General features: G+C 41.4%; 1 protein-coding gene across 1 annotated transcript in view; it reads left to right on the forward strand.

Annotated features, from left to right (window-relative positions):
- lig1 (DNA ligase 1) overlaps positions 1 to 17,607 on the forward strand; it is a 74,382-nt gene that overhangs the window by 15,520 nt on the left and 41,255 nt on the right. The window contains exons 8-18 of the mRNA XM_023964901.1: positions 1,739 to 1,825; positions 2,434 to 2,490; positions 3,120 to 3,178; positions 3,535 to 3,648; positions 3,764 to 3,930; positions 4,247 to 4,323; positions 4,424 to 4,515; positions 6,815 to 6,914; positions 7,051 to 7,136; positions 8,410 to 8,525; positions 10,217 to 10,312. Coding sequence (XP_023820669.1) covers positions 1,739 to 1,825; positions 2,434 to 2,490; positions 3,120 to 3,178; positions 3,535 to 3,648; positions 3,764 to 3,930; positions 4,247 to 4,323; positions 4,424 to 4,515; positions 6,815 to 6,914; positions 7,051 to 7,136; positions 8,410 to 8,525; positions 10,217 to 10,312 — 1,051 coding nt within the window. The remainder of the gene's footprint in view (positions 1 to 1,738; positions 1,826 to 2,433; positions 2,491 to 3,119; positions 3,179 to 3,534; positions 3,649 to 3,763; positions 3,931 to 4,246; positions 4,324 to 4,423; positions 4,516 to 6,814; positions 6,915 to 7,050; positions 7,137 to 8,409; positions 8,526 to 10,216; positions 10,313 to 17,607) is intronic.

Consider the following 17,607-nt stretch of genomic DNA (forward strand, 5'->3'; position numbering starts at 1 on the left):
AAAAAAGGCGACTGAATTGTCTTCATTTTGTTGGAGCCGGATGTAAACTGTTTTTGACGTCGCACTAACTCAGTCCAGTTTCCATATACAGAGAATGACCCAAGTACGTATAAGATTTCAGATTTCTCATACTGGAGCAATAAATGGTAACGTTTCAATGGAAATTCATGTTTCAATATCAAATGTTGGACATTTTGGAACAAAATTTTCAGTCACAAAGTAAAGTTCTGCTAGCTGCTAGTTAGAAATTTGGACTGAAATGTTGCCACTTCCACAGTTCAGGGATTGAAAATGGTGCAAATCTGTGGAACACGGATGCTTTTCTTTTGTTAGTTCATCAAAGCGCAGCCACATCTGCAACATTCACACCGGACGCGATCCACGCATCAGAAATTGCATCTGCCGCCTCTCTTTTGACACAAATTGACTGCTCGCCGCCCTCGCCGCCTTGTTTTTTAACTGTCCGCAGGCAGCTCGAAGGTCATTCACAAATAAATTTTAGCCACCAGTGCTATTAAAATGTTTTACCCGAAATGATATTTTGCTGAGTTCTTGTTGAAGCCATTACCTAAATGTAGTATTTAATGTGAATACATGTCAGTCGTCTTCCAAAGGGGCGTTTTTACTTTTTTTGTGTGTTGGAGGGAAATTGCTGCTGTAAAAAAATCACATGAATTTTCCATTTCACCCAAATCACTGTTCTTACAGCCGTATATGGACCTGAGTTGACCCTTACCAACCCCCCCAAACAGGACGTTTGTCGTAAATGAAAGGGACGAGAAAACATCTATTTACCTAGCAACCACTAAGGCCTTTTGCGCCTCTGCGCTGCTCCTAGAGGTCGCGTCTGTGTTGTTGCCTGCAGGAAACTACAGTTTTGAAGACCAGCAGTATCAAGCTAGTGTTTCTGGTTTTTTTAATTACTGCTCAGCAAGTAATTAAGTCGAAAAATCAAACATTTGCAGGCAAATAAAAACTGGTAGCCTGGAAGCGGCGAGCCAGCTGCAGCGGTTTTATTTCACCCTTTGCATCGTCTTTTTCCTTCTGCATCTCTCGGTACTATTATTATGTCTCTGATAACCAACAGCAGATGCAGCAGCATGTAATTGCTTTGTCATTTTGAGGTCATGATGGCGATTCCAGCAACACTATTCTTAGTTGTGGAGGAAATGCATTTTTCATCCTCCTAACTATTTTTCATCAGTGGAAGGGGCGACGGACTGCGCATGCTGAAGGGAGTTCACAGCTGTACTTACCCCCCCCCCCCCCCCCCCCCCCCCGTGATGCTTTCATGCGTTATTGTTTAAAGGGAGAACGGCGCACACAGAAAAGGATGTCCACAGTTAGAAGAGCCTAAATGTTTGAGACAAAATGTCCCTCTGCCATCATCTTTTGATCTACAGTAAAAGCACTCCCACCAGATCAGGGGTTTTAATCATGATTATGCCTTTTTTATGCAAAAAAACAGTTTTGTAGGACCCCGTTTTAACGATGTCACAGATATCCAGCCATAAAGTTTTCAGCCAGATGTCGTTTTTTTTGTCTGGTCCTGATTCACAAAGGCTTCAAAAAAGAAATACTCAGAAATGCAATTTTGAGCTTTAGATGTGTTCTCCATTAACCAAAAAAGACCCAACAACATTTTCATTCTCATTTTCATCAGTCGGTCTTTTAACATGCAGATCTTTGTTGGCTGATTTGTTCTGTTCTTTTTTCATGTTTTCTCTCATCTTTGCAGTGATTCCACCCCAGGACAAACAGAGTTTGACCCCTCCAGGCCAAACTACCACCCTGTGGACCACGCCTGCTGGAAGCACAGCCAGAAGTCAGTGTCTGCTCCTGCTTATGCACAGAAGGCAGTTTGCACATTTTGTAGAAGCGTTTTGATTTTTATAAATGCTTTTTTCTTTTTCTTGCATTTAGCTAAAGTCTAAATCATTCTTTTCTTAAGCATTTTAGAGTCAACTATAACCATTAACATTATAAAACACTAAAAAGATTTTTAAAAGTGGATTTTGGCCCTTAATTTCCTCTAACCCTCTGAATATCAGGCTTCAGAGTGACAAAATGATGAAGGAAGTTGTCAGATTTATTTTCCTGATAAAACCTGCTCCTTTAAGCCAAAATGTTGACTTTAAATTACGTCTTTTAATTTGTTTTACTTTAATTAATCCATTAAAATAAGTGTGCATGTTTAATGTGGGATAACCAAAGAGACTCATTCAGTGGAAGGAAAATGTTGCCATAGCAGAGTGTCTTCTTGCTTCTTGCTCCCATTTTAAGTCAGCTTCAAAAAGCCCCAAATCAAAGCGTCTCCTCCTGTTGCTCTAATTACCGTTTGCTCCGAACAGTTGACTCAGCTTCTTGCTGTGAATGTAAAAATTTGTCGCTGTAGATGCTTGGTCTGCTAAACGCGCGCTCATCCCTCTCCAGAGTGCCGTACTTGGCAGTGGCTCGCACCTTTGAGAAAATTGAAGAGGACTCTGGCAGGTAAGAGCTCCATATGGAAGAAATGCTTGAGAAGTCATTTGGGATGAAGTGATTGCAGCTCAGAGGAGGAGCAGACACCAAAGGACTGCCACAGGAAGAAAAAAATCTACTTTTCAGGCTTCCTGCTGGGAGTTTGTGGAATATAATTAGAGGAAGTGAAAGGTATAAAATTGGATCCATTTTCTGATTAAGACAGAAAAACCGGAAAAGTGTGAGAATTATAGGATGGGAAGAAAACTTTTTGAACACTTTTGGTTTTGACTTAATTATTTCGTTTTTGTTCTTCTTGAGATAAAGGATTAAACCAAGAAGTTACTCACTTTTATATCAAAGCAAGTAGTAGATTTATAGACGGTGTCTGCAGCCGCTAAATCAATAACATCTTTACCAACTTAAAAAAGGGAATCTGCAGGGGTTTGCATGACAAATGCCCCGGCAGTGACTTGCTGTTATCTAGAACAGATGTGCAGCATTTCTCAAACAACCTATTCATCTGTCTTAAAGGTCTCGTTAATGATTAAACCCTCCAGACAAATCTCATTTCATCCCTGCCAGTGGTTACTGGATGGCCTAGAAATGGCGTTCGGCGGTCCTCCCGCTCTCAGACTCACCCCTTTGTCATTTTGCAGGCTGAGGAACATTGAGACTCTGTCGAATCTGTTTCGCTCCGTGCTGCTGCTCTCTCCAGGTAAATGCTGTTTTATCTCCCATAATGCATGCTGATGCAGGCAGCTGGCTGCCAGCCATCCTATCAGAGAGATGATGAATCCAGGCTGCTCATGGAAGTGTGTGTGTGTGTGTGAGGGCGTTCCTGTGGGATCCGCTGATATTTATGCTGATGTGATTGTGTTGGGGAATGTCCGTGTGTGGCAGCGTCTGTGCTTATGGGTGTCTGCTGTTTCAGAGCGTGTCTGGGCTTTTTTTTTTGGGTTCTTGCGTTCACGTTGTGTTTGTGTGGCTGATTGTAGTCTTTGGTGCGTGTTCTTGGCTCTTTTCTCCTCTTTTTCCTTTAAACTTTTGTCCCTTGTGTTGTTTTTCTCCCAGACGACCTGTTGTGCTGTGTGTACCTGTGCTTGAACCAGCTGGGCCCAGCCTACCTGGGGATGGAGCTCGGCGTTGGGGAGACGGTGCTGATGAAAGCGGTTGCCCAAGCAACTGGTGAGGAGTCCACCTGCTTTGCATCCTGCTCCTAAACTTAGGCCGGTGTCTCCAGCGTGGCGGCTGCCTGCTCATTAGCCATAGAGGTGATGTAAAGCCCAGGTCTGGTTTCCAGGACGGCAGTTGGACAAAATCAAAGCAGAGGCCCAGGAGAAAGGAGATTTGGGCCTTGTGGCTGAAAGTTCCCGTAGCAACCAGCGGATGATGTTCCAGCCTGCCAGCCTGACAGTGGGGAGCGTTTTTAAGAAACTGAAGGAAATTGCAAGCATGAGTGGAAACTCGGTGAGCCGAAAAATGACCTTTGAATTAGGAGGTACTCTAAAAAAAATACAGCTGTTAGCACTCTTGTAGATGAAGTAAAACAGCAGTTGAATTAAGGAGATAAAATTATTCATTTTTAATCCTTTATTTCAGTAGAAGTTCATTTTTAGCATTTTTATAGATTGTCATCAGTCGTCAGTTCAAATAGTTTCTTTTTCCGTTTCCTTTGCTACTGTGTCCGTTTTCTCTGTTTGTACTTGCTGGTAACCTCCGTCTTTCTGCGTCTTTTTCTCCTTCTGCTCGTCTGTGAATCTCAATTTCCCTCTGCCCGCCTCAGGCCATGAATAAGAAAATCGACATCATCAAAGGCCTCTTTGTGGCGTGCCGCTTTTCAGAGGCCCGCTACATCGTCAGGTAAAATGAGATTCTCGCTCAGCCGCTGCTGCTGTGGCGGCGTTTGCAGATGCAGGTGCAGGTGGGCGGGGACACTGACTCCCTCCATTTGAACGGACAGGTCTCTGGCTGGGAAGCTGAGGATCGGCCTTGCTGAGCAGAGCGTGCTCTCTGCTCTGAGCCAAGCTGTCTGCTTGACCCCACCTGGACAAGGTAACCCCCTCCTGCTAGCCGCAGTCTGCTCTTTTCTTCATCGCCTTCGGCACAGGTCTTTTTAAGTCTTCCTAATGGATAATAATGACAGGTAGAAGTCTTATCTTTAAGTTAAGTTCATTATCATTTTAGAGTACCGGTATGTACTTTAAAATAGAACCATAGATCCAGTTAGGATTGTGTGATTATGTCAAAACAGCCTTTGCACTGTTTTCTTTTCTTTTCTTTTTTGCATAGGTTATACACTTTCATTTGTTCAAAGATTAGTTGATGTTCCCTGACTTGTTTTAACCCTTTAAAGACCCGCTCAAAGGAAAGTCATTCAAAGTGTGTCGATTCACCTCCAGTGTTAAAAAAAATAATGAGGAAAATCACCAAAAAAAGATGTTTAAACTCAAACTTCATTGTTTGACTTCAGAGTTTGGTTTTGCTGTTGTTATTACAGTTTGTGCGTTATACAGTCTGTTTGTCATTTTGTTGGGGTGTCCACATCTACAGTTCCAAATCCACTGCCCTGGAAATGTTCCAGAAGTCTCTGTGAAATGCCTGTGTGCATCAACGTGAACTAGATTAGCAAATATAGACCTCAAGGCCATGCATTTCAACAATTTGTCGTTTAAAAAAATGTCGTGAGATGCAGGAGAAGGCCTATAAGTAAAGCTATTAAACAGCATGCAGTGTTCCCTCATTTAAAGGTGACATCAGTAAAGTAGTCATCTTTATTTGTGTACAATAATTGCAGATGTTTTAAGACTATAAAACTACACACTTTCAACACTTTTTTTCAGACAGACATGAACATTTTCACACTTTTCGTCATCTGTGTGTGTGTGTGTGTGTGTGTGTGTGTGTGTGTGTGTGTGTGTGTGTGTGTGTGTGTGTGTGTGTGTGTGTGTGTGTGTGTGTGTGTGTGTGTGTGTGTGTGTGTGTGTGTGTGTGTGTGTGTGTGTGTGTGTGTGTGTGTGTGTGTGTGTGTGTGTGTGTGTGTGTGTGTGTGTGTGTGTGTGTGTGTGTGTGTGTGTGTGTGTGTGTGTGTGTGCGTGTGTGTGTGTGAATGGGATAGGGCTTTCTAAGAATGTAGTGAAACATTATAGAAGTATCTAGCATTTTACCATTTATTGATAACATATTACAAATCCTCAAAAAATGTATGTTTATTAGTTTTTTCTATAAATCATCCAAGTTTATTATCCATGGATTCATAAATAGCCTTCATTACACGTTTCTACAGATAGATTTGTTTTTCACTTTGGCGATGGGTGACGCCACATTAGCCGTTAAAAGAGAAAGGAAAGCGGCGAACATTTGTCTAGTTTGCATTAAAATTCAATGAACCTCCTCCGTCTAAACTTGAATGAAGTCCAGAAGCTTTGATGCTCTTTGGAGAAACATTTCCTCCAGATTTCTTTAGCATCTTTGCACTTGACTTGTTTAAATCTTTTGTAGAAGGCAGAATCCTCACTATCAATAGTTGCAGTGACACGAGTTGTGTTAACCTCTCTTTATATTCCCACAGAAGTCAGGAGCATCTTGGTGCTTTATTTATATGTAGGACTTGTTAATTCAGCGATAAAATATTCTCTCCTCTCGTGACAACAGCTGAAGATCCCATTTGCATCCTAGAGAGTGTTGGAGCTAGAATAAGACCCTGCCGTTGAAGGAGAAACAGCAGCCTTGTGTGTGAACCTGACTTCACATTCATTTCCCAACAAACGTGTTGCCTAATTTATTAGCTGCCGGCGAGCATTTCCACAGCCTCACCTCACTCCACCTGCTTTCAGAGGCGGCCAAACCGTCGCCATCGACGCCGCAGACAGCAGTCTTATTGATTAAAACTTGTTGCCTGGTAACCACTTAAGTAGTGCCGAACGAGGAGTTAATTCGGGGACCGGGGAATAAGTGGTTGAATATGAATTAATGGTCAAAGTGAAAAGAGTCCAGATTTTTTTTTTTAAACATACCTGCAGGTAAATAAATAAAAAATGGCCCCCTCTGTCTGCTGTAGTTGTTAAAAGATCAATCCAGGCAGATGGAGCCTTGTCATGTCTCATACATTTTTAATCATAGTGAGATCTGAACTTCTGGCTGTCATTGAATCATGTGACCTTCCAGAACTCCTGACACACTGGCAAACCCTTCCCTTTTTTACATTGAAGCTGTGTGTTTGCAGGATTCAGGTTTTTTTTATTTTACTCTTAAATATGTATCCTTCAGGGGTGATATTTTGTCATCAGATTGTCTTGTTACATTTTAATATTCAGTGTGTTTAAAAAAAGCTCTTTTCTCTGGTGCTTCATAGATTTCCCTCCTGCTGTGATCGATGCGAGTAAGGGGATGAGTGCCGAGAGCAGGCGGGCCTGGATCGAAGAGAAGAGTCTCATTCTCAAGCAGACGTACTGGTAAGTGAGGCTCAAACGGGACAGCCCCGCCTCCGTCCACTGCCCTCCTACCCCTCTGCTCATCCTGCTCCCTCGCTGTTTGGAAGCTATTGATTTGTTTCCCCTCACAAACCCCTCCTCTTTACTTTGCGTGCAGCGAAATGCCCAATTACGACATCATCCTCCCCGTTCTGCTAAAGGAGGGCATTGACCAGCTCCCCAATCACTGCAAGCTGACTCCAGGTAAGCAGCCAATCCACATGCGCGTCTGGATCTGATGACGTGTGTGTTCATCGATCCGTTCAATTGAGACCAGTTGGCTTTTTCCAAAGTCATTTATCACTGAAAGATAACACCAAACTCAAATCAGGCAGCAATTATGCAGTTGTCGGGGTGCGATAAGGAACGTTATCAAAGTTTAAAGTAGCTGCAGCACAGCTTGGCCATCGTTGGCCAGTAAGGCTAAAAATCCCAACAGGCCTTATCCACACAGAAACCAGTAGGACTGGAACGACTATCTGAATACTATGACATTTCAGATCTGTTCCCGAAAGTACCACTATGAATATTTGCCACATCCAAGATCGCCAATTTGCGATCTTTATAGATCTAATGTAATTATTAGAGAGGGAGAATAGTGGTGGATTTTAGGTGCATATAAACGTAACAAAAGCACACGTGCTACTGTGACTGGAAGAAAAATAAATGATGATAAATGATAAATGTGAGTGTTTTCTAGCTGTTACATTTTCATTGAGGTGTTATTGTGCCTTCATTTACCATCATGTCATCATCCATCGACTGGAACTGGAGTCAGAAAAACTGAGGGGGGAAAAATTGTGAAGAACATTTTCAGGATTTGTTGTAAAACGACAGGAAGGAACAGTGATGTTTGGGTTTTGTTTACTGCGAAAGCCAAGCAGGAGGTTGACAGAAGAAAGTTGACACTGTTGAAAGTGATGAATACCATTTCTCTCATTAAAATCAGTGTTTTTATCAGTTATGTTGAATCTCCTGTTTTAAATAAAAATGCTTTTTACATTTTCATAACTGCCATTAAAATAAATCATGCATTCATTCAGACATCTTTAGATTAAATAGTGAGAATCATGGTTTGATCGGTGAATCAAATTGGATTGCTTTAGTAACGATCCACAGGCCGACGTACCAGGGGATGTCTGCATTCCAGTGTTCATTTAGCACAGCTCTTCTGTTGTGTCGCTGCTTCCTTTAAAGCTTTAATGAAAATGCTTTTGTGCTGCCTTCAAAGCCACGCTCAGCAGCCCACAGGAGTGTGAGTCAGAGAAGTTTCATGTGGAATGAGGGCACAAACTTCAGCAGGGGTGTCATGTTTGGGTTTTATCCCCCAGACCCGTTTCACACTCTTGAACTGGTTTGAGTGTTGCTCCTCTGTCACTGAGGCCAGTCTCCTCCAGGCTCAGCGAGTGGGGGGGGCTCTCCTCACAAACGGCCACTCAGGTCCCTTTCAGTGCATCTTCTCCTGTTTCTGCTCCAGGCGTCCCGCTGAGGCCCATGCTGGCTCACCCCACTAAAGGTGTTGGAGAGGTTATGAAGAAGTTTGACGAGGCGGCGTTCACCTGCGAGTACAAATACGACGGAGAGCGCGCACAGGTATGTGTGTGTCTGTGTGTGTGTGTGTGTGTTTCTTTTGCTGCCTTACACATGCCTGCTGAATTTTCTATGCTTGTGGCTTCAGGCTGTGCTTTTTCAGTACAAAGTATTGCTGTTGTGTGACTCTTGCTGTGTGTGTGGCTGTGCCCGTGCTTTAAGATAAACAGTAGTGCTGCTGTCACCCTTGGCCTGTGGGCAGAGCGAGCGACTATTGCCACTGTGGGCCGGAGGAGGGGGGTGTGTGGGGAGTAAGCACTGAGACGGAGAAGAAGGCACATCAGAGGGGGAGAGGGAGAGAGTAAGACACAACAGGAGGCGCAGAGGAGGAGGAAATTTTGAGAGCTGCAGAAAAGGCTGCGCCAGAGAGAGATTGTAAAGTCAACGCCCGCAGCCGTATTGTTAATTTTGGACAGTCATGCCAATAAAGTTCCTTTGAACTGAGCTGAACGAGAAAGGGAGAAACACTGGAAAAGGAGAGGCAGAGAGCCATAAAACGCTGTCCTCTGGTTTCTTTCTCCCCACTGTGGACTCACTGCAGTGGACCTTACCTCAAACGTCCAGCAGAGGGACTCAAGATACAGAAAATGACTGCTCTGTGTGTGTGTGTGTGTGTGTGTGTGTGTGTGTGGTCATAAGAATGCCGTATCTGCCATCCTTACAGCTGGTGAAATCACACTGTCTGTGCTTTTCTCTATTTCAGTTTAATAAGCTTGTCGAAAACTGAAAGTTAATAAAAAAACAGCTGAAATGGGAGGTGAACCTTCAAATTAAGAGCACGTTACTCACTGCTGTTTGTGTGTTCAGTGCTGATACCAGTTTTTCTTAAAACCAATAATACACCATTTTCATCAGAGTGGGTCTTTAATGCTAAAGGAAAACTTTAGCTGCCTTAAAAAATGATTTATAAATAACTCTGCATTCGCTTAGAGAAATGTGACCTAAAACTAGCTTAAAAGTAAAATCAAGAACGCACAAAAAATGTTAACTTATTGAATTATGTTTCCGTTCATTTCTCTGTGTTGTTGCACTGAAACTAACTGTACAGCAATTGAATCCTGAAAAGCTCTTCCTGTGAACAGAAATCTGTCTGGAAAAGTCTTTACTTTTTCCAACTCTTTAAATTTTTTTTTTTTCTGCTACACTATTGTGAACATTTAATCCTAGCTTGTTCTGAACATTCAGAGCAGCAGTTTTATTTTTAAATTAGCTGTGAGCTGCATGTGGAGAAGGTACAGCATCCTCCAGGAGGTTAAGGGGGGAAAAGTCAGATTTCTCTTTGCAAGCATTAGGTAATTATCCTGGGAAAGGATTTCTAGATGAACCGCAGGCTTGTTTCCCTGGACATCCAATCACTTCATAACATCTTCAATGTTAGCTTTACTGTGGTCCAAAAAGGTTGTGTTTTTGCTGAAGTGTAGCAGTTTTATCATTATAGTAACGAGGATAACAGGCTGGATACCTGCCTGATTTAGTATTTTAGTTATTTGAACAGTAATTGTTGGTAGTTTGACCAATGAAGTGTGAACTACCCGTCCTCTTGTCCTCGGCTTGTTGTTCTTTTCTCTCCCTACATGTATTTTTCATGCTTTTATTAGTCAAACTTGGGCCATAAAGATGCCAGCTGTAGTATAGTAGTGACATTTTGAGCCATGTATTTTTCAGTGTGTTTTCATCCCACCTTTTCCCCACAGATTCACATTCTGGAGAGCGGCGAAGTCCGAATATTCAGCCGGAATCAGGAAGACAACACCAGCAAATACCCCGATATCATCGCTCGCATTCCCAAGGTAAAAACACTTCAGCGCAGCTCGGCGCCTCTGCAGCCCTGCAGCTCTGCAGCTCTACCCCCGGGACGCAAACGCTGTGCTGCGATCGTCAAATGATGGCTCTGGGTGAAAGCTGAATAAATGCATGTTGCTCATTTTGTCTCTCGCATCTGTCAGTAAACAACAGAAGAATAAGCTGCTGTCAGGTTTAAACCTTTTTTTTTTAAAGTTTGATTTCCTGAATCTTTTTTAAGGAGCTGCTATTGAACATTCATCTTTGCTCAATCACCAGCTAGAGCAGTTTTAACCACATGGGGTCATTAGTCTGGTCCAATCTGCTTGTGTGGGGAGCAGGAAGGAGAACTTCACCACCTGAGGCTTGGGCTTTAGGTTATCAGCATGCACTTTCTGCCTCAGTGCCTGCTGGGTTGTTGTATTTTTTGTTTGCACCACATAAACCACAGCAGTGGGGTCTTTACCTTCACTTTCATGGTGCATCAAGAAGGAATATGAATACAAGCTGAAATGCTCCTTCCAGGATTCTTTGAAATCCCTTCTGGAACCACAGAATTTGAAGTTTCTAGTAGGTCGCTGAGGCTTTGGTGCATATTTTAAACTTCAAAATTCTTAGAGGAAAAAGCTCAGTTATACTACGTTTGCTCCGTAAACGTCCATATAAACACATATTTAATTGAATTGAAATGCACATTTTTTTCGGGCTTGCACGGTCAAAACTCTCCGCTACGCAACGTTTGAAGTCAGTTTTCAAAACGTACAAAGCGCTTGTCTATTGAAGGCGCGTTGAGAGTTAAACCATTCAGAAACCCTGGTTTGGTACGACGTTTAGGTAGTTTCTATTTAAATTTACAGACGTGCCAATCGTTTGAAAATTGATCATGAAGGAGGAATTGATTGCCTTTTGTGCTCAGCTGGAAGAATATGACACTTAGTCTTTCATAGATGGGAATAGAACTGTGAAAAATAAGCCTGGAGTAAGATTCATGAGATTTGCACCACTCCAACATTTTGCACAGAGCCTCTTCATACTTTAGGTATAAGCTCAAGTATCTTAAAGCTAAAAGTGCATTCAATAACTCTCGTTCAGCACATTTTAAAACATGCTGTGCTTGCCCGCTATTCATCATTTTTCTTAAATGTTCAGTTTTAGTAGGGGTGTAGGGAAAAAATCAGTTCTCTGAAATATCGTGATATTTCATTTTTCAGTTGTTGTTCACCTTTTTAGCACATCCCATCAGCTACACTGCCAGCACCGCCCCCAGGCTAACACACACACACACACACACACACACACACATGGAGCCAGCGGTGATCGGCTAAGGCAGGGGTGTCAAACTCATTTTGGTTCGGGGGCCACATTCAACCCGTCTGATCTCAAGTGGGCCGGACCAGTTGCGTAAAGGCAAAATAAAGCTTTATTCTTGTTTTTTTTACCTAATTGGAAAACACGCCTCAACCAACATGGTAGCCTAATCATTTCTTATTACACATTCATTCACAGAGGCCAATGGATCTTAAATAAAAGTAATTTCACTTTGAAAAATATTGGTTAATTCAATTTTATACAGACTGAATATTTTAAATCTGACACTGAAGCAATCCTGATAATAAATTCAAAAGGGGCTACAGAAAGAAATGAAAAATCTTCCTAAAATGTAAACGTCCAAACGATGACAAAATTACACTAAATTAAACTTGCAAAAATTTGTGAACATAAGAGTTTGGAGTTAACCTCCTTTCTCTCCTGAAACTTCACCAGACTGTTAATATCAGGATTCAGATCCTGTGCAGAAACACATTTACTGTCATTCAGGTGTGCAAAACACAATGAAATGTCAATTATTATTATCATTCATTATTATAAGAATCTTTTCCTGGTTTCTGCCTGAATTTTGTGGCAACACCTGCCTTCTTCCTGACCTTTGATGGAGCGCCATCAGTGACACAAATTACTTCATGTGACCAGTTCACTCCAACATCGTCCAGCACAGTAACTAGAGAGCTGACTATGTCATCAGTTGTTGTTGTGTCCATCAACTCCAGAAACTCCACTGTGACGGTCTCTGCAACACCTCTAATAAATATACACAGCTGTACATATCTGTGATGTTGGTGCTTTCATCAATAGTGACTGAAAATACAATAAATGACTGGATTCCTTCAAATGGCTGCCCATGTTTCCTCAGAGATGTTAGATCTGATCGTAATTCTTGACAGACTCAGGTTTAAGGTCGACTGCTTTTTGGGAACAAGACTTCTGCAGCCTTCAGCATTTTTCAATCAGTTCACCATCAGAAAATGGATTGGATGTTTGCTCCAACTTGTTTACAATAAGGTAGCTAGCTTTCACTGCTCCATCACTGACGTTACTGCTGCAGTAAATCCAGATGGTTATTAATCGGTCCAGCTAATAGTTGCTAAATCTTTTTTTTTTCTTAACTGCAAATGGTGAAACTTTTCTTTGTGGAGAGTCTCATAGTGTTGCTGAATGTTATATTCTTGGAGAACCTTTTGATGACATACCAAGCATGCAGGTTTGCATTCAGCTCCGTGAACAAATAAAACGCTTTCCATTTTCCTGGAAAGCTCAGGACTTCACTTCAACCTTTTTTTTCTTATTGACAACATTTTGGTCATTAGGGTGTCACTACTGATCATCCTTCTGTGGGGAGGCTCACAGGGAACCAAACTACTGCCTACCCAGACACAGAGCTGTTAGGTTTCGTTTTTGGCACATGCAGAGTTATGTTGCTCAACTGTTAAGCTTTTCCTTTGCTCCCCCTAGTGGCGGAATTGTGCATTTCGGTTATTTCTTAAAAAATCATAACTCGCCACAGGAATGGACTAGAAACTTGCTTTCTTTTTTAAACATCCTTATGATTTTTACTCTTCATGTGTGGGCCGGACTTAACCACCGGGCCGTATGTTTGACACCCCTGGGCTAAGGTCTTGGGATATATCGGGGCATACATTATGTCACATCATGGCGTGTATTATGATACGTATCGTATCGCCATACTCTTGCCACATCCCTAGTTTTTAATAGACACTCATAATTATTATTTAATATAAAAAAAATGCTCAAAAGTCCCCCCCCAAGACTTTTAAAGTGTCACATTTTAACATTTTCATTTATATTGCAATCAGATTGAGTTTAAAATATCCCAGAACATTTTGCTCCAAAAAAGTCAAACAGAGTTCTCTCTGGTGGAGTGGAAGACGTTGGCTTTTCCATCAACTTGACTCATTTAGACGCCTTTATGAACGTGACAAAGAGAGCTGCTGAGCCCATCCATTGTTTCCCCATCTCTAAAGGCGTCACAGTTGCCCGACAACATGTAATACTGCCGTAACAATTCATGATGGCATCTGTAGCGTGTGCTGGTTTTGTGGAGCAGGAATGGGGGGGGGGGCTTGGTTGTTTGAGTTGTCGTTATTTGATTACGCTGTGCCTTTTCTGTACATTTTCTGCTTTCCTTTCATACTCCTAGCAGAGTTGGAATGTTTTTATTTTAGCTTCAGCATCAATAATATTTAGTCATTGCACGATGATCCTTCTGTCTGACCTTTCTTCTTTCACATCAGGTGCTCTCCAAGCACTAACCTGTTGTAAACTAAAATTCTTTAGTACTTCAGTTCAATACCAGTTGGATTTTTGTCTCTTAAACTCTAAAGCTGCGTTCACACCAAATGCAATTTGAAGGGCAGTTTTACTGTTGGAGACCCACTCCAATAAAAATAGTGTTTTTGTTTTTTTTAAAGGGCCTATGTCATGCTAAACCTTTTTAGTAAACAATATCCATGGATATGAGGGTATATTACCTTTGGCACACAAAAGAACTCATTTTAATTAAATATTACCGTATTTTCCGGACTATAAGTCGCTCCGGAGTATAAGTCGCACAGGCCCAAAAATGCATTATAAAGTAGAAAAAAACACAAGTCGCACTAGACTATAAGTCGCATTTTGACGGGAAATTTTTTTGACAAAATCTGAGACCAAGAACTAATAACTTGCACAACCTCATATGACACAATCATAGCAGACTGTTTATCTCATAATTTCACAGTAATTCTTTCTCATACTTATTTATTTATTCCTTTCATGAAGCATCATTGGCCAACTAATACTCTGTTTTCATCCTGTATTTGTAGAATGTAGTAATTTTTATTGCATTTCTGAATCTATGAAATCATTGAAAAATAGAATATTATGATGTTAGCCTTCAAGATCTTATTTAAAAAAAAGGTTTGCTGATTCTCTGAGTCACTTAACATCCTCTTAATACTTAACATACCTCATACATCAAATTGACCCAGGAACATCATCAATGTTCCTCACAAATGAACATAACAGGAGGATTAACAATGTTTATTTCAGTTTAGCTCTAATATAAGTCACTGCGGAGTATAAGTCGCACCCCTTGCCAAACTATGAAAAAAAGGGCGACTTATAGTCCGGAAAATACGGTAGTTCTTTTCCAGCCCAGAAGTAAGACGCCTCGATCTCTGGGGCTCCACCTTGTGCTATGTGTGGGTGCCGCCCATTTCATGACATCAACATAGAGTCAGCCTCAGCAGCGTGCCTGAGTTTCTCCAAGCATCTGAACTTTTGCAAAGATGGATGTGCATATGAAATGAAAGCTTAAGCTTTGGAAGGAAGGTCTACGTCAGATCGTGAGAATCCCCCCATTTCTGTGGGTTGAGAGGGGCTGGTGCTGAGAGAGGAGGTTTTTAGAGGAACAGTCAGAAATTGTAATGCACTTAAAATGTTAAAAAATAGATTTTGCATGATATAGGCCCTTTAAAATGTTCTTGTAGCATTTTCCTCATGCTGGAGGACATGTATAAAAGAATGTAAGATTAAGACTGTTTTTGAATATTTCTTTTTCAAATTGCAATGGATCAGGAGCAGACAAAAACCCATCATTTGATGTAGCTCTCAGTTGTGAAGCTGCTGCTAAAATGGGCGGGCCAAAAGCTCCCTGCTCTGCTCCATGCCGATGCACCAGCATGCCGGCAAATGTATCCGTATACGTCTTTGTCGTCCTTGTCCAAGCTGGCAATTGGCTCAATCCTGTACAGCTGGATGGGGCCAATATGGCTCATTATTTTTGTTTAACCGGTAATGTTAGCTTGGAGTTGTTGGGGACTGTGAGCTAGCGGGAGAGAGTGTAAACAAAGGGATGATGGGATATCAGCGGAGGCTTACTTCCACGCCAACAGTCCCACCCACAACTTTGAACTCCAGCTACCCTGCAGAAAATATGTCGTAAAAAAGGACACAGCTTTTTTCATTTGGCCAAAAGACTGCATTAACAGTACAGTAGATAGAAATATAGACTTTATATATATTTATATATTGACTTTAAGTCAATGTACAGATGACGTCTGCGTCAGCACGTTCTGGGATTGCAATTATTCATACCTGAAGCTGGCAAAGAAACTATTTCCACCAAAATGTTGGCACCGTCTCTGCCGTATACATTGTTCCCTCGGTTCACCTAACACAGTCTTACTGTTTTGCATCTTTTTAATTTATTTACAGTCACTGTGTTCTGCATCCCTATTGGCTGTAGACTTTGCCATCCAATTTCCTCTGTGCTGTGTCTCCTGTACAGAACGTGTTCAGTTGACCAAATCTATAAATCTCCTATCGCAATCCGACTTTTGCCTTCATTCATTTAACACTGAAGTTATTTTTCAATGAACTTGAGAGTATAAACAAGAGGGAAACGTGTCAGATGTTCATGTCTGTCTGAGATATTTGTATAAGGTGAGGAGTTTTACAGACTTAAAAAATCTATAATCCTACTTCCATATTACACCTATCGTGGGTTATTTATGGAATGAAACTCCCACGATAAACGAGGAAACTATGGGCAAATGTATGTTTTTAGGTTTTGGTCTGACACCCGATCAAATATCCAGCATGTCTGGTGTCCAGGCAGAGGTATAGGTGGACTGTGAAGTGGAGGTCAGTTGAATTTTAAATTGGTTTTATTGAAGGTAAATGAACGTCATGCAAACCAGTCATTATTGGCACATGTTTTGTTTTTTTTCCCTGTTTTTCAACAAGCAATAATTACTGAGTAAAGGCGCAGCACACATTCAAAGTGTAATGCTTTCAGGCGACCACGCCAGTCGCAGTGCTGCCCCATTTTCATGCATATCAGCTTTACTTGTTTCTCCTCTGATAACATCACATATCCAATATGGTTTGTGTGAAGTTGTTTTTACTCCAAACTACAAAGGGAGTTTGAAGCGCTTATCGGTTCAATCTCTGTTTCAAAGCTGGCTGGGATGCTTCCCATACCTTCTGTTTCCCTGCTCTCCTGCAAAGGTCTCCCCCAGCACAGATTCTGCAGCTTTTCCCAACTACCCCTGGCTGCAGCCTGCAGAATGGGGCATCGTAGTGGAATGCTTTGATTGCAGAGGAATGTGAACACGCTGTGGAATGTTAGCCCCGCCCATGCTGAGGCCGTCTTCTTCTTTGGTGGTTTTACAAGTTTCCATGTGCAATATTGCCACCTACGGGTTTTTAAGGAGATTTTCCTTACTGTGAAGGGGGGGGTCTAAGGGCAGGAATATCAGTTTAGCTTAGTCTTTTTTGTTAAAGTTTAGTATTATCCTAATGCATTCTTTGTATTCATGATCCCTTTTTCATTGTATGCGCTAAAATAAAATAAACATATTTAATTGAATTAGGGAATTTCTACCATGATTCCTGCCTTCTTATGCCTTTTACAAGTTTCCATGTGCATGTATTAGGGAGTTAATGAATTTTGTCTGGCCTCACAGACCAGGAGAATGTATGTGGACTTTTATCCTTGGACGCACTTAAAATATGTTTAGACAATGGAGCAATGTGGAATTTCCACAAGTTTGTGTATTTGAACGGACGTAAATAAATGCAATTAACCGCCTTTAGGATATGTACAATCATGTTTTAATAATTTTCTCTAGAAAAATGCCCCCTTTTATAAATGGCTACAGGAGAAAAGGGCAGCAAAGCAGCTGACTATAACATTAGTTATTAGTTATTCTACAGTCTGTGATTTACTGATCAATGGTTTATTGTTATATGTAAAATTATATCACGTTATAAAATATTTATCACACGTAGGTTCCACAGATATTGTGTAATAACTGTTGTGTATTTATGCTCAGTCTCACACATCTCAAGGAGTGTATAGTCTCAGGTGGGTTAAACATTTAAAGTAAAAAACCCTGACCCCATGCTAGACATGCATGTGTGGGTTTCCTCCGTGCCTTCCTCCCACTTTCCAAAAACATAC

The sequence above is a fragment of the Oryzias latipes genome, chromosome 17, assembly GCF_002234675.1.
Source record: "Oryzias latipes chromosome 17, ASM223467v1".
Classification (NCBI taxonomy): domain Eukaryota; kingdom Metazoa; phylum Chordata; class Actinopteri; order Beloniformes; family Adrianichthyidae; genus Oryzias; species Oryzias latipes.